Source organism: Malaya genurostris, chromosome 1 (assembly GCF_030247185.1).
Source record: "Malaya genurostris strain Urasoe2022 chromosome 1, Malgen_1.1, whole genome shotgun sequence".
NCBI classification, from domain to species: domain Eukaryota; kingdom Metazoa; phylum Arthropoda; class Insecta; order Diptera; family Culicidae; genus Malaya; species Malaya genurostris.
The window spans coordinates 163,680,572-163,700,306 of record NC_080570.1 but is presented as its reverse complement, the minus strand read 5'-3'; the positions used below and the strand labels follow the sequence as shown (position 1 = coordinate 163,700,306).

The following is a 19,735-nucleotide window of genomic DNA, read 5'->3' as shown; positions in this document are numbered from 1 at the left end:
CTTTTTTGAGAACGGCCAATAAACCACCCATCAACATTCACTTTGAAGAGTAATTTCGAATGACTCGGCACTCGCTGAGAGTAAGTTATAATAGTAAACGGCAGAGAAAAGTTTTCTCTTTCATCTGGTGTTAAATTTAACACTCTGTCTTTCATAGCTCGCTTGCAATTTCTTTCGAAAGTGGAAGTTGACAGGTGGCTTATTGGCCGTTCTAAAAAAAACGAGTGAAATCAACTCAAGAAGAGTTTCGCCCTTCTTCGATATGTTGCCTCATGTGTGAATAACGAAGTTACGCCCTAGTGCATAGAATTCGCGATTAATACAAAACTGCGGGTAATTTTATCGTTCCATTTATTTTTTCCAGTAGTAAAAAATGACGAAGAGAATACAGTTTCGCGCTTTCTTACTAGCACAATGAAAACAAATGGTATGAGTTTCACTTTTTATAGTACTTTTTTTTACGTAAACTTACATATCAGTGTTTATTACATATGAATCGAAATGAAATGAAATTGTCTTATATCATAACTCAGGTTTGTGTAGGCTTGTCTATAATCCGCCTCTTCCTCTGCCACCAGATGGGCCTTGTCCTTGCCAATTTCCTTTTCCTGGGGGACGATTTCCTACATTGCCACCTCCACCTCCACCTCCACCACTGCCCCGACCACGACCACGCGCCGCTTGAGCTCGCAATATTCCAGATTTTCCTCGTCCAGCCGTACCAGACTTTGCTCCTTGTTTCTTGAACATTGGAGCATTTTTCAGCATATCAGGGAGTATTAGAAAACGAATTTTAGATCCACGAATATATACGTTTTCTAAATTAGCCGTTCTGCCATCACGATAGGTTACGGTTAGCTGCGTCATTTGACAATTCATATTATCTTCCGCCTCGATCAGTTTACCCCTATATACTTCGCCGGTAATTGTCTCACAAGTAACAATATGACCCTCAGCTTCATGCAGAACTTTGATAGGAACGCCAATAGACATTATCTCAGTATCAAATATCTCAGTAGTACAATATATTCACTAAAACACGAACTTTATAGTTCTTTGTAATAATGGCAATGTTATGAATATCTAGACTCTACTCTAGCGCTAAAAATTTTGACAGGAACCACCGGAGATGCCTAAAAATTTCCAATATCTTCATGCAGGGTTGGGTTGCAAAAGTCTGTGAATCCGAAAAAATATCTACGGGCTTTCATTTCACCATATGACACCCAAACCGGCTTGGGCAGCAGAAAAAAAAACAAAAATCGTCCAACTGAAAAATCTGTTAATTATAACGCATCTCTGCGAAGAATTCGAATTTTGAAAAGTTTGTTAAATATATGCAATAAAATATATCACTCCTTAAGAAATATGAAGACCTGGCATCTTTGAGAGCCAACAAAGACGTTTTCGCTTGAAGCTAAAACTAACCTAGTTCCAACCCTTACTGCTGTCAAATGTATGGTTGGGGCAGCGCTGCCAACTATACCGATTTCTCGGTATTTATACCGATTTTTGGACTCGATACAGGAATACAGATATGCTCTCTCAAAATACCGATATTTCAATTTTCATACAGATAAATACCGATTTTCAGTTTTTGTGTTGGATTCCATAGGGTTAAACCAGGTCGAGCCACCTTTTTTTGGTCGCAAAATCAGTTTCCGCACTAAATCGATGTTTGATTTTTCGAGAAAGATATTGTACAGATAGATTTTTTCGCCAAATACAGAGTTTTGGAAAAAACAGTTGACAGCACTGGGTTGGGGTCAAAACTGGGTTGAATTTTACAACAAACGAAAACGCAATAAAATTAATACAGGTGCCATACACTCAAAAAAACAAGCGCATCATAGTTATATGATTTTTTTTAATCATTTATTTATAAGTTCACCGGGTAACTTATATGAATATTTTCCACCCTACCATTGACGTAGGTTTTAAGGATCAAGAGTAAACCAAGTTAACTTGCTTTGGTAATTTGTGTATCACGTACATTTTATTTGGTACGTATGTCATAGATCTATGTATTCATATATGCAGTGCAACCAGTTTATCAAAGTGGCTTGCACGATTGGGTTTCAAACAATTGTTTTTTAACAATAATATATTCTTAAATGAATGTTAGGCCTGACTTTTTGGATGGAATATCAGTTTTGATCAATTCTTCATCTACGTTTGATGGGAAATTGCTTACATTTTATGAATGTAGATTTTAATTCCTAATAAAAATAGGAGCTTCAATACATTTGTATTAAATTGCGCTACACAAAATAAACAAAACTAAATATTTCCTGTTAAAAAAGCAGTTTTCAGGAAAAATAAATAATTTTGCGACAATATTCCATACCCATTGCCTTTCGCGTGTTTAATTAAAGGTTCCTATTTTACGGGTTTACTTATAGAAGGTACGAGAATCTTTATATCGCAATAATTTCTGCAAAAGGAAATCCATATAGGAATGTGTTTGCTGCTAATCAAATGTGTTAGTGGAAGTAAGCTGAAACTGAAATAATTTTTCTCGAACAGTTTTAAAGAAAACGGAAGAGTTTTGAGCTAAGATTTTAACTTTTCTTGAATTTAAGCATAATGAACTGATTGGTTTTTTTTGCAACCATATAGAAGATTTATTGATTAAAATCAGGAAAAGAAGCACCGGAATTTGTTTTACGCACACATTGTTGACATTACTCATACGCTTGCAAAGAGTCTTGCTCCTTAATGGAATGGCATTTAGAAGTTGTTTAATGCATACCCGAATAAAAAATACTGTTGAAAAACAATACGATTTGCTGTTACAAAACGTGCCACAATTTTGCTTTGACCATTGAAAAATATTTTAATGTATTGTTATACACTATTCAATCAATTGTGAAATTGATTTCTACAATAGAATGTATAGTATCGTAACAATTCAAATCATAAAGTTTTCTCATACATGTTTTCTTGGCAAAACAATAAAATGTACAGTTTACATATTGTTTGAAACACCACGTGTACAATAAATTCAATTGTAGAATCGTAGGAACAATATATTGAATCGTTGGAAATGAAAAAAATCTTGTCAAGATACAATAAAATTTATTGTAACCCATATATCTAATTGTGAATCAATTGTTTATGCTGTAAAATCAATGGTGAAAAAGAAAAAGAAAAACATTCATTTCAAAACATTAGCATAGAAGTTTAATACTGAAAAAAAACCCCTACAACCGATAACATAGTGATTCGTGGAAGTGGGGTTGTAATCAGTTTAGAAAATCATTCTAATGGTTTCCATTGCTTTATTTTGCTACTGCTATTGTGACCGAAATTTCCTAAATAAAATAGCAACTCAAATGATGCTATTCATTGATTTGACTGGCTTACTGCACCCTCACACTAATCAAACTTATAAAAAGGGCACGTCGTCTAAATTGAGGTTACCACCTATCTATTCATTCTATTACTTCTATTTTCGTTTAATATTTTCTATTCAAAATTTAAAAAAAGTTTTCTTCATAATTTTAGTTCCTTGCTTTCAAAATAAAGAAATCTTATTCATTTATTTTTATATACTTGGAATCCCTAGCTAAAGTCATTCGTTTTTTAATGGGAAGCGAAAAACAGTGATTCAATACCGCTTCTTTTTTACCGGTTTGGAGTCAAAACTGAACCATTTCGATACCCTTATGTTGGACTTCTCACTTAGCATAATTGAACCCACCAAATTTCTATTTAAAACATCTATGATTGACGATTCATAATTTAATAAAAAACGGATCTAGACACGGCAATGAAAAACGATATATTCTTGCATTCTTAAATTCGATCAGAATACTGCGAGAATGAAAACGCACTGAATTGCAAGAAGTATTTTTCTTACACTCAAAAGTTTGAAAACTCAACGCTCACTCATATATGTATGAATAACTGCAAGAGATCTTAATACCTGAATTAATTTTACTCAAATTGTGACATAATGTTGCCGTTTATGGATTTGAGTAATCGCAACTTAAACCATGAGTTATGTTCAAAGAGCGTGCAGGATGGGTGTAAACATTTCGGTTCATCGTCATATTACCATTTTTTTTATTTTCATTACAAAAGTTATAGAATGGTTGGAAATCGAAATAGAAACCATTTCAGTGGTGTGTTTTTATAATTGGCTAAGTTAAAAAGGTTGTGCGTTGAAAGATGCGCGACAGCAATCGTATTTGCGCAGCGTTCAAAACGGAATACAGTAGTTTTACAAGATTTACACTCAACAAGTATCTTGATTCCGACTGTTTTTAAGGCTATGCGGTTCGATTGTTAATGAATATGACACAGTTTTTATTACTCGAAGAGTTTAGTTTTCTAATTTTTTTTTTGAACTGAAACTCGTATTCGAATAAAATACAACACCCTGAAAAGAAGGGACCATTTTGTGATATTCCAAAACTATAATACAATCGTAGCACTTTTGTCATTCTTCACTTTATTATCCACACTTATTTTTCTTAGATTTCTTTCCTTTAAATTATCTTACTTGTAAGGATACAAACGTGTGTGGTAAAACCTGATATCATGGAAGGATTTACTAGAAGGTCGCATCTGCAAATAAGAGCTTTTACATTTTTCAGTACAAACCAGAAATCGGAAGGAACAGTACCAATTACTCATAGATAGAACAGAAAGCTACCCTCGAGAAGCTATCAATAGTTGTGGTCATTATTAAATATACGTGAATCATCATGTATTGCCTTACTCTGAATTTAAATTTGATTTATTCTAAGTAGCTTGATTTCAACCGATCTATTGTGTATCGAAATTAAGTAAATTATCGATAGTTACACGTTAGAGTGCATTCAGCAACTCTTGAGCGCTGCGCGCAACACTGCTGGGAGAATTCAATGGAACCAAAAAAATAAGTTCTTCTAATTTGTACAGCTGATACGATCCAGACGTGTCTTGCTTAACATAAAATGTTAGTGAATTGAAAGATAAAGAACTCATTGCCATCGAATGTTCCTGTAGTTGGATTTTAATTTGCAAATTGTAAGTCATTGTGTATTTTTGTTTTCGATTGCGTAAAACAATCTCTCAGACTCATTCAGATGAACTTTTCGATTCATTGAAAGAATAATTTGAATGAGGAAAGCCAAAAAATCACTCCGAACTGTGTTTGAGACCAGATTTATTGAAGCTTGAAGAAGTAAGGTAATTATGGAATCGATTGTAAGTGAAAGCAGTAGCTAGAATAATTCTAATCAAATCATTTAATTTTCAAGAATTTAGTCTACGCATAATCAATGAGAAAGGTCAATCAACATCATCATTCTATGATGCAACATAGATAATAATTGAATACTGCATTAGACGTCAACTCCTGCGACGTCTACAAGCTTTAACGAGCCAGTACACCAAGAGGAAACGAAGCTCAGAAGTGCGACCGACGGTCGGTAACGAATTCTCCAACGGACGGTTGGATCCTTAGGACAAAATCAGCAAGTAGAATGAAAACCTCTATAGTATATAAAACATATGAAGGGTCACTGTCGACTTTGTGACGAACCAGATAATATAGATTCAATGGCGTGTTCCGAGGAGTGCGTTCGTTGGTTTCACCAACCATGCGTGCAACTCGAGCATTAACCGGGAGAACAAGACTATTGGAGTTGTCCAAAATGTTCTCAGTTGTTTAATAAATGGAAAATCTTAGAGTTGGTGAACTCTTCTTATGAAATACTTACTGCTCAAAAGGAGGTTATTTAAGTCCTTGGTTTGTTGGTCTTAAAAATAATAGAAATAGGACTTAAGAAGAACTTACAGTGATAATATTTACACTCATGCGACCTTTGGTCATATGATGACGACTTTTTATGTATTCTTATTCATTCAATTTGCAAATTGTAAGTCGTATGTCTTTCATTTCTCTTGTGCATGTTTAAATAGAAATTGCTTTAAAGAGGCAAAAACAGTTATTGGTTTTTTATACACACTCATACGACCTTTGGTCATATGATGACGACTAGCAGAGAATTTTCTCCGGTATACATAAAAAATAATATTCCGTAGTGATAATATCACGGTTCAATATAATTTGACTCATACAAGGATATACTATAGAATTTCTTCGAAACTCTAATGGTTAGTTTGGCAAAAAACAAACTTCAAGAATTTTTCCATATCACAGTAATTGGTTATATACAAATTACTCAAATATTCTAAAACGACCTAGTTTTGAAAATATCAACAAATTAATTTTTACTGGTATACTAATTGCAAATAGAAATATATAGAGAAACTTCAGTGATTAGATTGGGAGTGCTGTGTTGAAAACAAATCAACCAGAACTTTAGAAAAACCTACACGACACAGGCACTAATGCGACCTTTGGTCATATTATGACGACTTTTGTATACTTTAATTTCATAAATTTAGGGCATATTCAGGAGTGTTCTAGTTCTAGATGCATAATTTATGTCAGTTTTAAAATTTAAATCTGGATTATATAACAAGAAAAACTGGCAGCCCCAGCAGTGTTTTATTCGTGTTTCAAATATACAAAAAATAGAACGGCAATGTATACCAGTTTTAAATTTGACAGTAGAACTGGTCGAATAAATAAAACTAAAACGGATTGCTGGGGATACGTTTGTTTCAGTTTCATTTACATTATAGACCACCCATGTGAATCTTGCAGCTGCTGAATTTGCTCTTATAATGTATATTGTAATATATCGAAAGCTGGAAATGTTCCATCTTTAAACACAAAAATTAGAGTGACTATAATCCGAGTGACGACAGCTGTTTGTTTGGAATGACAGCTACCAGTGCCAAACGAGCAAACGACCTGTCAATTCAATGCAAAGCTAATGGAATGTTATGAATTGTTGCCAACATTACGGATGAGAAGTCGTCACTCTAATTATAGGTTATAGTTACAGTAATATTCCGTAGTGATAATATTACATATCCAAAACATGGCATTTTCTCTTCGAAAAAAATGAAATAGAATTGGAAAGAAATCACAGCAAGCTGGCATCATGTTCCCGCACGCGACCTATATTATGTCGTTTTCGCTTGAGAAAACTGAAACTGACCCAGGGTAGTTTCATCAAACAAACACTTCTCACGAAACTGTGTTGATTTCGCACTTAGCAACGGGGGTTTGAGCAAACCTGATATAACAACCAGGTTCGAAACTGACTCGATTTTCAGTTCAACAACGTTAAAACTAGGTTCGAAACTAGCTTCAAACAAACGGTTTGACAGCAGTTAGGGTGAAAACTGGGTTAGGTTTGGCATCAAGCGAAAACGACATTAGAAATCTATTTCGTCGTCGTCGGTGGAGTATACTATAATTTGAGATAGGAAAGCGTTAAATCCAATATGATGAAATTTGAAATTGTTTGCAGTTTCTCACCCGTTCGTTTTGATGTTGTTTATGCTTAACTTCCTCCTCGTTCTCACACTCTTGAAATTTGGCCACTCGTTTCCGTTTTTCTAGTTTTGGTAACTTGATCTTGAACTGGCCGCGATCGGAACAAAAACCTTCACGTAGACGGATCCTTCGGACGGTGCTTTTGTTTGAATTGTATTTTTTGGCAATGTCACCATCCGAGAGTCCTGGGTTTGCCCTTATTGTCTTCAGTACCTTACGATGCAGGTGTCGATCGTATGTTCCACTGCGACGCTTGCTGTGATCCTTCCGAACAACAGTTTTCTGCTCACGGAAGCGTTTGAGAACACCGCACACGGTAGATTTAGCTAACTTCAGCGATTTTGCAATTTTCGAGCCAGTCCACGTTGGATTGTCTGTGTGGGTGCTCAAAATTAGTTTCCTTTTCTCCGCTTCCATCAGCAACTGCATTATAAAGAGTGTTCTTTTAGGAGCTTGCTGATTTGAAATTTAAATTAAACACATGCTAAATTATTAAATAGCCAATTTTTTTATCTAGTAGATAATTTCTTGGTATTTAATGTTTAAATATGATTTCGGAAATATGTCTGCCATGACTGTCTCTCACAAAAGTAATTCTGGAGGTTCAATTTTCGACCACCTGAATTTGACGGCGTATTTCAGTAATGACACGTTGAATATTGGTTAGTTTTAATCGAACACTGATTTTGAAAATAAATTTTGAAGCGTTGTTCTGAGGACAACCTGTTCATGAGGATTTGCCAAACAAAACTGAATAGAGGCGTCACTTTAAACTGTCATAACAACTTTCAGACAATAGAGTAATCCCTATTGCAAAAACAAACCTCCTAAAAAAAACCCTTATTACTTGAACAATTCGGTGCGACACGTTTTGCTATTGAAACAAACTATCTGCGGTTTCCTTTTTCGTAATAAAATGTCAGCGAATTGCAAAGTTTTTAGCAGTTTTGGGGCTCACTTTATAAAGGGTAAACACAAAAAAATCTGAGAAAATTGATGAAATCTTCATTGGAATCGAAAGAACGATCAATAAAATTTAACGTTTGAAAATGCCTTCATGCAAATGTTGGCCGCGGCTCCGCTTTAGATGGCCCATGCGTAAGGTCCAATTTTGGCACACTCTCTCAAAAATATTGGCCGGTATTTCACGAATAAATGCTTCAATATTGGCTTCCAGTGCGTCAATCGTTGCTGGTTTAACCTTGTAGACGTAAACCTTAAAATGGCCCCACAAGAAATAGCCAAAAGGCGATAAATCACACGATCTACACGCAGGAAAAAAAAATTGTAAAAATAGCTTATTTCGGGTTTCACACAACGAATTTTTTTATTGAAATAGTGACAATAGAAAATCTGGTTTGATATAGCAAATATTGATTCTAGAAACTACAAAATAAGACAATTAATTTTTCTCAGCGGGTTAGTTTGTTTCAAACGACATTTTGATAAAAGTAACAAATATGTTACTTGAGCGTTCCTGTCAATTTCTTGACAAACAATTTCACAGGAAATTCAATTTGAAAAATTTGTTTTGCTTCAACGAACTTTAGATGAAGTTGATAATTGTTCCGCTTAAAATTCGCAAACCTTTTAGTTGAAATAAGTTTCCTTGTGCCTAGTTATTTGTTTGTTTCTAAGAACAAAATGATTTCTTTCAAACACAAGATAGATTTTGATACCATTTTTATTTTAATTTAAAAATTTTCAAATTTCTGAAAATCATTTTTTGAATTGAATTTTTGCTACATTTAACCGTTATGTCGCTAGATGATCGATTTATTCCTATGCCACAATCAAATCCAGTTTATTTGTTTATTTTTTGTAGCATCCAACGATTCGGTGCTCCATCAGTCCGGTCAAGATAGAGATCCTGCATCTCTAAAATTGTAAATATAACCGAATTTGGGTTTCCCGCAACTATTTTTTTTTGTGTAAAATAGTGACCAAAAGAAAATCTGGTTTGATTTAGAAAACGTTGTTGCTTGAAACTACTAAACATGATAATCAATTTTACTCAGTGGGTTAGTTTGTTTCGAGCGACATTTTGATAAAAATAACAAATATTTTTCTTGTGCGTTCCTGTCAATTTCTTGATAAACAATTTCACAGTGAATTCAATTTGAAAAATATGTTATGAATGAACGAGCTTTAGTTAAAGTTAAGAATTGTTGCGCTTTAAATTCACAAACATTTTAGTTGAAATAAATTACCTTAAATTTAGCTATTTCAACTAACGCTTTTGTTTATTGAAATCATACATTTTTGTTTGTTTTAAGAATAAAATGATTTCTTTCAAACTAATAATTTACAAGGTAGTTTTTAATACTACTTGTATTTATATTTGTATTCGTTTTAAAATTCCTGAAAAAAAACAATTATTTACAATTTTGACGTTTCGTCATTGCCGTTAATAGATGATCGATTCACATACCACAATTCGGTTCGATGCTCCATCAGTCCGGCCATAATAAAGATCCTGCATCAAATAATTTATGTAAAGAAAATGTGTTATGTAATGATACACAAATTTCTAAAACATTCTTAATTATCAATACGTACACTTGAACTGTTGAAAACCTCCTAGGAAACGAAAGAATGCTTTGGTTTATGCGCGCGAGAAAAAAATTGCTCTGGTTTATTTGAAAAATAAAACTAATATGATCCATTTAAATAGTAAATTTAGTTGTATCATTACACAAATAAGATCATAGATCAATTGAACCAAGTTTTTTCTTCATATTTTATTTTATTTTATTATTTTTGCCTTTCTCATATAGAAAGGTTATGCAATCACTGTGAAAACCGACTTTTGAACCGAGGCCCGGAGGGCCGAGTGTCATATACCATTCGACTCAGTTCGTCGAGTACGCAAAATGTCTGTGTGTGTGTGTATGTGTGTGTGTGTGTGTGTGTGTGTGTGTGTGTGTGTGTGTGTGTGTGTGTGTGTGTGTGTGTATGTGCGTATGTGTGTATGTAACGTTTTTTTGCACTAACTTTTCTCAGAGATGGCTGATCCGATTTTCACAAACTTAGATTCAAATGAAACGTCTTGAGGTCCCATACAAAATTCCTGAATATTATTTAGATCCGACTTCCGGTTCGAGAGTTATGGGGTAAAATGTGCAAAAAAAAGAAAATATGTGTTTTAACTTTTCTCATAGATGGCGCGACCGATTTTCACAAACTTAGATTCAAATAAAAGGTCCTGTGGTCCCATGCGTTATTCCTGAATTTCATGCGGATCCGACTTCCGGATACGGAAATATAGGGTAAAGTGTGTTAAAAAATGTACACCATCACTGAAAATGGGGAAAAACCTTACAAAATTTTCTAAATCGACCTCAAATCTTTTCCAATTTAATGGTTTTTATCAGTAGACGGTCAAACAAACCGATTTCGGTTATTCTTTTAAGAATCGAAGAAAATTTTTTTTTTCGCCTTTCTCATATAGAAAGGTTATGCAATCACTGTGAAAACCGTTTGAACGTTTGAACCGAGGCCCGGAGGGCCGAGTGTCATATACCATTCGACTCAGTTCGTCGAGTACGCAAAATGTCTGTGTGTGTGTTTGCGTGTGTGTGTATGTGCGTATTTGTGTATGTAACGTTTTTTGCACTAACTTTATGGGGTAAAATGTGCAAAAAAATGAAAATATGTGTTCTAAATTTTCTCATAGATGGCGCGACCGATTTTCACAAACTTAAGTTCAAATGAAAGGTCCTGTGGTCCCATACGTAATTCCTGAATTTCATCCGGATCCGGAAATATAGGGTAAAGTGTGTTAAAAATTTTATACCATCACTGAAAAGAGCGAGAAACCGTAAAAAGTTTTCTAAATCGACCTCAAATCTTTTCCAATTGATAGTTTTTATCAGTAGACGGTCTAACAAATCTATTTCGATTATTCTTTTAAGAATCGAAGAAAAATAATTTTGAAGAATACCACAGTATTATACTATATGATAGTTTGATTGTTATGAGAAAGGCATCATTACACCACTAGGTGGATTAAAACAGGTTTTTTATGGTTGAAACAAGCAGATGAAATTTTACTTAGAAAACGCGTACAAACTTTTCCGCCGCACGAAAAATGCTGTGATTTATTCACGCGAAAAGAAATCGCTCTAATTTATAAGAAATAAAACTGTTACGGTTCATTTAAACAGTAAACTTAGTTGTATCAGCTAACAAATATGGTCTTTGATAAATTAAATCTATTTTTTCTTGACATAAAAATATATCAGAATTGAATCAACGTGGACATTTCGATAATATCAAATCAACTTTGGTTGATACATAATAAATAGTTAGTTTATTGCTACAAAATACAAAAGCATAAACAAATATTTTTTTCGTTTGGTTAGGCCAAAATTTTGATTCAAATCAAACAGAGATCGTTGTTGATGTTGAAGGGAGAATTGGGTCAAAACAATCATATTCTAGCTTGAAATACACATAAATCAAATTTAAAAATCTATCAACTGTTTTGTTATTTTAAACATGCTCCATTTCTCTGCGTATAGGTGGAGATAAACTGTTCACCGAAGACCGCTCTTAATTTGGTCATTGTTTCGCGTTCCGTGTGGGAAATGGTACCGTCTTGTAACAGAGTTCTTTTGGTTTAATGTCCAATAAAGTAAACCGGGTTTACTTTTAGTCACAAGCTTTCGAATAGCTGCCTCAATAGGCCGACCAAACTGATCATATGTTGGAAGTAGTGCGCGATGCACTCTCTTAACCAAGCAACTTTAATAGTAAAATTCAATAGTTTGCAAGCTTTGTTTGTTCGTAAGTCGATTTATGAATAAATTACGGACCTGTCAAAAACAGTGTTGTCAAAAAGATACCAACAAGAAAATCACCTTTTATCAACGGCCACCTTTTTCCTTCCAACAAGGCGTTGCTCGCGAGGTGTTGTGATTGTATTTTGATTTTACTTACCTTCAATTTCTTTACATATCACCTAGCAGCAGTCTTCATTCAACTTTGCAAAGCCGTATCGAAATAAAATGCAGTTGTGGAGTTCGCTTTATAATAACAAAACACTATTCGCTGCGTCACTGTACGAACTCTAATGCTAACGAATCGAAGTAAGCTTTTGTATCACTTGGTTGGTGTTGGTATTCAGCAGCCTGTTCACACCAATACAAGTGGTGTTCACTGCAGCCGGTACACTGTCATTCAACCGGTATGCAGGTAGGCGATATTATAGGTAGACCATGTCAGAAGAAAATCTTATTATTTTTATTTTTTTATTATTTTTACGTTAAGTCTTTGACTCAGAGCAGTTCAAATTGGAAATCTTAGTTTTGTACATCTCGTATGCGCGCCATTCGATTATTTTCGGCTACCTGGAACCAAAGACATCATATTAACAAGATATCCAGCTCTCACATTTCCCGAACAAATAATTGGCAACATCCTTTTTTGCGAGCATGTCGCCCTCAGGTGAGTCCGCATCGAATCTCATACATAGAAGTAGGGGAGAGAAATGTCAAATTCGTTCGCGCCAAAATAGCAGGGCTGCGCACCCATACAATTGACATGACATGTTGAATGAGACGCCGTGCGATGGCGTTGCTGAACTGAAGATTGAGATCGCTCCAAGCTGACAGGGTCTGCTGGAACCCTTTCTTGTTCACAAAAATAAAGTAGCCAAAGGTTGAAGAAAGAATAACGGCACTGAAGGAAGATCACAAAAAACGTGTTTCTTTTTCAAAATGCTTCAAGGATTGGGAAAAAACGTTACCACAAGTGTATAAAGTCTGACGGGGATACTTTTGAAGGGTACAACATAGATATTCATGAATAATTAAATAATTATAGCAAAATTATGAAATTCGTGACACTCCTTGTATAGTTTTGCATTTCCGGATAAACCTTTTGTTCGCATTCAAAGTCTATGGAAGGGAATTTACTGAAACTTGGAGTGTAAATTACTAATATAAAAAGACGATAGCAAAATGTACAAGAAGTAACTTTGGGTTATTCATTGAACGCAAAACGCTGCAAAAAATATCTTACCAACACAATTATTTGCATTTCTAGAAAAACCTGCTAACATTCCGGAATATAACATTCCGGCTAGCTTGGCAGAATGCACTCAAAAACGTTTTTTTTTGTGTTGGTGAATTGTGCGAAGAACTAAGCAAATTATTTGACTCTCTCGAGTCTGTTGGTGGATGTGTAAGACGATTTTTTTATGAACGAAATACAGGGTGATTTTTTAAGAGCTTGAGAACTTTTTTAAACAATAAAACGCATAAAATTTGCAAAATCTCATCGGTTCTTTATTTTAAACGTTAGATTGGTACATGACATTTACTTTTTGAAGATAATTTCATTTAAATGTTGACCGCGGCTGCGTCTTAGGTGGTCCATTCGGAAAGTCCAATTTTGGGCAACTTTTTCGAGCATTTCGGCCGGAATAGCCCGAATTTCTTCGGAAATGTTGTCTTCCAAAGCTGGAATAGTTACTGGCTTATTTCTGTAGACTTTAGACTTGACGTAGCCCCACAAAAAATAGTCTAAAGGCGTCAAATCGCATGATCTTGGTGGCCAACTTACCGGTCCATTTCTTGAGATGAATTGTTCTCCGAAGTTTTCCCTCAAAATGGCCATAGAATCGCGAGCTGTGTGGCATGTAGCGCCATCTTGTTGAAACCACATGTCAACCAAATTCAGTTCTTCCATTTTTGGCAACAAAAAGTTTGTTAGCATCGAACGATAGCGATCGCCATTCACTGTAACGTTGCGTCCAACAGCATCTTTGAAAAAATACGGTCCAATGATTCCACCAGCGTACAAACCACACCAAACAGTGCATTTTTCGGGATGCATGGGCAGTTCTTGAACGGCTTCTGGTTGCTCTTCACTCCAAATGCGGCAATTTTGCTTATTTACGTAGCCATTCAACCAGAAATGAGCCTCATCGCTGAACAAAATTTGTCGATAAAAAAGCGGATTTTCTGCCAACTTTTCTAGGGCCCATTCACTGAAAATTCAACGTTGTGGCAGATCGTTCGGCTTCAGTTCTTGCAGGAGCTGTATTTTATACGGTTTTACACCAAGAATAGACATTTCACGGTCTTCAGCAACACTCTCAGAAACAGACGCAATATTCTCTTCTGTACGCACTGTACGCATTCGTGTGGTTGGTTTAATGTCCAATAAAGTAAACTGAGTGCGAAACTTGGTCACAATCGCATTAATTGTTTGCTCACTTGGTCGATTATGTAGACCATAAATCGGGCGTAAAGCGCGAAACACATTTCGAACCGAACACTGATTTTGGTAATAAAATTCAATGATTTGCAAGCGTTGCTCGTTAGTAAGTCTATTCATGATGAAATGTCAAAGCATACTGAGCAAATAATAATGCATGAAAATCATAACCTCAAAAAATCTGAGCAAATACTAATGCATGAAAATCCTAACCTCAAAAAAAATCACCTTTTATAACAATGACGGAATGACACACAGCAACGAGTAACACCAATTTAAGCTTGGAAACAATGTTATACTTCCCGATACAGGGCATTTTAAAAAAAGTTTTTATAGGTACAAATTCAGTAGAAGTACAATCACTGGAAACCGGCAAGAACTTTTGCATACACCTATTTTCGCGACACACACATACACGTTGGATAGTAGTTTGACGTTTCTGTTACAAACACGTTTTGATTATGTACGGGTACATTTCTATACGGAATGGAAATGTGTGAGAACTGCAAGTAAGTTTGTTGGAGTTCTAACCGTAATCTGAATTTTTTTTTTCAAAATTTCACACATTTCACGGATTCTGGATTTGGAGGAATCTCGAAACTTATGTAAAAGGTTGCGAAACAAAAGTCGCAAAACATTCTGAGTTATGTTTTCATTGTTTAGTATTTTGAACATTTTCCCGCTAATATTATCTACCACACCAACACACTCGCACGTGTATTGAATTAAGATGATGTAGAATACATTTAATAAATCATTGTTGAGGCTGCTGAATTCATTGAAGCTCACGAACACAACTAACCGATTCTGCAAAAGAATTATACATGATTCAAATGTAAAATAAATAATAATAACTTTTACTAATTTATGGAATATTTGGAAAGCTTCAATTACCTGATGAACAAAAAACAGCTACCTCTGCAGCTAGTGATAAAAATTACCTACCGTTCGCTCGACTAACGACAGGTATAAAGAAAACCGTTTCTATGTGGTGGTGTGCGAATGCCGCTCATGAATTTATCTAACTACAAAAGCCTACTGCAGTTCGTATTCAGAGTCATTCCCAATCCGACAGTGCAAATAGAATGTGATACAGTTCGAACAGAATGTGATACAGGATTTTAGACAGTTCTAAGTTTTTTTTTTTGGTGAAAATCTAAAATCGTGTGAAATTATTTGTCCATCAAACGTTAATCGGAAGTTAGTTCAAGCCACTGAACGCAGTAAATGTACAAAAACGAAACATTTTTTTATGAACGATCTCTTAGCTCGACATGTGGCAAATCGAAAATGGCTAACCAAAAAAAAATGGCGAAATTACTGCAATGCGGTGTATTGCTCAGTGATTTGATGTCAGCTAGGAGTTGTCGATTAATCGGAACTGAAGAGCTACTGAATGCAGTACAAAAAACGGAACATTTTCCATGATCGATGTCTGAGCTCGACATGTGGCAAATCGAAAATGGCTAACAAAAAAAAGATGGCGAAATACGTTCACATTTGCAATGTCGTATATTGTTTAGTGATTTGATGTCAGGTGAGAATTTCCGATTTTTACATGAATTTATTCCAGTAGTTTTCGTTGTTCAATTCAATTTTTATATTTATGTTTCACTCTTTCACAGATCAGCACAGTTTCCCGGATACCATGTATGCAGATTAACAATATCCGTTTCTACTAAGCATCAGGATACCGGATCGACGAGCAGAGTTCTTAGACAGGACCGATTATCTGCCAACAATTGACATTTGCACATACACCAGAATGTCGTCGTAATCACATGGAATGATCTAGAATTTTCACGAATCATCTCCGTTGCTTGAGTTTGGCTTTCTGCGGAACACGTCAGTGACAGCTTGCCGATTTTTCTGGTAAGATCAGGAGAGCACAGTGCAAACCTCAAAATTAATTTTACTTCCAACGACTTTGGAAAGTTTGAGGTTAGAAACAGCTTCGTTAACTTGAACAGGTGCTTTCTGTGGAGCACGTCAGTGAATGCTAAATATTTCTGGTAAGATCAGGAGAGTACAGTGCAAACCTAAAAATTAATTTAGTTTTCAATGGTTTTGAAAAGTTCGAGAAATCAGGTCGATTAGTAATTAACTTTAATATTTCCAATGCAGACTATGTAAAGACAAACTCTAATCAGTGAACATTTTCCTATTACAATTTTGCACGTTTGTGGCATTATACTAACATCCATATGGATTAAGAAGTTTTTGATGTTAATTTTGAGAAGATAGTGACGGATTTCTGTGGGCATGTCAAACCGAACTCATTTTGGCATCTATTTTGCCAAACCAGACTCTACGTGAAAGCAGACCAACCACTGAAGTTTCTCAATATTTTCTATTTCCTATTCGTATATCCTGGTCATGGCATCAAATGTTGCGTTTCATCTTCCATCCCGCACGGGTTGACGTCCGAAACGCCCAACCATCTCATTTTCTAACTTTAATTCTAATTTTCGGGTGAAGCTCGAAGTTTTTAGTACAAACTGAGCTCGCGATTTTAAGGCGAAAGCTTATCCAACTTTTGTCAGATAGCTGATACCACTGTTTCTGCAAATGACAGTGACTAGTGTCTATAAAGATGTCTGTTTCTAAAAGAACGTTGCGGTTACGCTGATGTGAGGGTTTACTTGAAGAGTGGCGAGTTTTCTACACGACTTCTCTCTTTTCTACAATGCTGGCATATTCAACGGAAAATATGGTAAGGGCGCTGCAACCGTATACTTGGACGAGTTTGTACATCTCTTCAAAACTAGGTCGTTTTAGAATATTTACTGCGCCATTGTCGTGACTTTGGTCTTTCAGGAATATTTTTTCGATAGTCCATTTGTTCTGACGTGGGATTTTCCCGACGTCTTTTATTAAGGAGGTTACAGCTTCGTGTACCGCGTAATGTATTTTGATAAAACTTACAATTTTCACACTGAATTCTCGTGTAAGACTCGATATTTTTCAGTTGAAATCTAAGAAATGTGCGCGATTACAAATGACTTTTATTGATTCGAAACGTTACGATTCTCACCGTAACACTATTCTTAATATACCTTGTCGTAAAGATAAGTACCGTAGACCATGCTCCTATGTTTTGTTTTCTTATGTCTTTATTTTCCTACACTTAACTCTTCTACATAACGTAATTAAGATTTACATAGTTTGAATCACATAACCATTTGCATATTTTAATCACTAATTTTGACATCTATCACATCTCACGTTTCTCTTTAAGTCCTTTACAAGATGGATTAGACCGAATACTCATCATTCTGGTTTGTAATCAATGCTATCAAATTGCACCTCGTAAGATACAGCGTAATTGGTCGAGTTTGTAAATCTCTTCAAAACTAGGTCGTTTTAGAATATTTACTGCGCCATTGTCGTGACCTTGGTCCTTATGATATCCTGTCACGGTCATCAAGTTACGTGTTTTGCGTATCATCGAACTTTTCAAAAGAGAACTGATATATTATTAACAATCACTTCTATTTTACTTATCAACGTTGATCCAAACTCAAGTCACCAAAATGAGTTAATCTGCGACGGCCTTGCAGCGGAGGTATCGCTGTGCCCATGCAGAAGGCAATTGTCAATGCCTGTCTGCTTTCTGAACAAGAGTTTGTACATCTCTTCAAAACTAGGTCGTTTTAGAATATTTACTGCGCCATTGTCGTGACCTTGGACCTTACGAAGACTTTTGCTTCTTCTCCTCCTTCTTGCTAATCAACAGTATCGGTTTTATTAAAATGTTAAATACGGATAAATACTGAATACAAAATATGGCCGAAATATTTTTTGTTCATTTTTCCTACCATTCAATTAAACTGAATCAATTTGACACTACGTAAGACTATTTGTTTCTGGGCTACAAATGATCATTGTTTCCAAGGAAGCATTCAATATTTTCTGTTTCCTGTCGGCATGTGAATAACCATAGAAACATGATACCAACTTGCTGTGATTTCTTTCAAATTCTATTTCAATTTTTTTTTCGAAAAGAAGAAGCTATGTTTTTGATACGTGATATTATCACTACGGAATATTATTTTTGTGTTTAAAGACCAAACCACTGCAGCTTCACAATATTACAATATGCATTACAAATTTATAAAATTAAAGTCTACAAAAGTCGTCATCATATGACCAAAGGTCGCATGAGTGCTTGAGTCTTATCGCAACCACCATACAATCACTGAAGTTTCTCTATATATTTCTATTTACAATTCGTATAGTAATGATTAATGAATTTGTCAATCTCTTCAAAACTAGGTCGTTTTAGAATATTTGATATATTGTCGAAAACCAATCACTATAATTTCGGATATGTTTTAGAAATTCGTTTTTTGCTCAAACCAACCACTAGAGTTTCGAAGAAATTCTATAGTTTATCCTAGTTTGAGCCAAATTGTATTGAACCGTGATATTATCACTACGGAATATTATTTTTAATGTATATCGGAGAAGTTTCTCTGCAAGTCGTCATCATATGACCAAAGGTCGCATGAGTGCGTGTAGAAAACCAACAACCACTTTAATTTCGGATATGTTTTAGAAATTCGTTTTTTGTCTCTTCAAGGCAATTTCTATTTGAGATGTGCCATCAAACATGCACAAGAGAAATGAAAGACATACGACTTACAATTTGCAAATTGAATGAATGAAGTAAAGATACTTAAAAAGTCGTCATCATATGACCAAAGGTCGCATGAGTGCAAATATCATCACTGTAAGTTCTTTTTAAGTTCTATTTCTATTATTTTTGAAAGATTAACTACAACCAAGCTCTGAAATTTCTCAATATTTTCTATTTCCTATTCGTATGTGATTTACCATATGAACATGATACCAGCTTGCTGTGATTTCTTTCAAATTCTATTTCAATTTTTTTTTCGAAAAGAAGAAGCTATGTTTTTGATACGTGATATTATCACTACGGAATATTATTTTTGTGTTTAAAGACCAAACCACTGCAGCTCCACAATATTACAATATGCATTACAAATTTATGAAATTGAAGTCTACAAAAGTCGTCATCATATGACCAAAGGTCGCATGAGTGCTTGAGTCTTATCGCAACCACCATACAATCACTGAAGTTTC

The 19,735-nt window shown here is 35.0% G+C and overlaps 1 protein-coding gene and 2 long non-coding RNA genes across 3 annotated transcripts; 1 reads left to right on the top strand and 2 right to left on the bottom strand.

Annotated features, from left to right (window-relative positions):
* Positions 1-430: 430 nt before the first annotated feature.
* LOC131426630 (small nuclear ribonucleoprotein Sm D3-like) lies at positions 431-1,120 on the bottom strand. Its single transcript, XM_058589495.1, has one exon. It carries the CDS (start codon positions 991-993, stop codon positions 550-552), a length of 444 nt encoding a protein of 147 aa, XP_058445478.1. The 5' UTR covers positions 994-1,120; the 3' UTR covers positions 431-549.
* A 4,405-nt stretch (positions 1,121-5,525) lies between these two features.
* On the bottom strand, positions 5,526-12,470 carry LOC131428742 (uncharacterized). The gene is made up of 3 exons (XR_009229399.1): positions 12,347-12,470; positions 7,388-7,828; positions 5,526-7,319 (listed from the first exon to the last, which is right to left on the bottom strand). It is a non-coding gene; the product is annotated as an uncharacterized LOC131428742 (long non-coding RNA).
* A 3,230-nt stretch (positions 12,471-15,700) lies between these two features.
* LOC131426629 (uncharacterized) lies at positions 15,701-18,077 on the top strand. Its single transcript, XR_009229131.1, has 2 exons — positions 15,701-16,166; positions 16,255-18,077. It is a non-coding gene; the product is annotated as an uncharacterized LOC131426629 (long non-coding RNA).
* Positions 18,078-19,735: the final 1,658 nt, after the last annotated feature.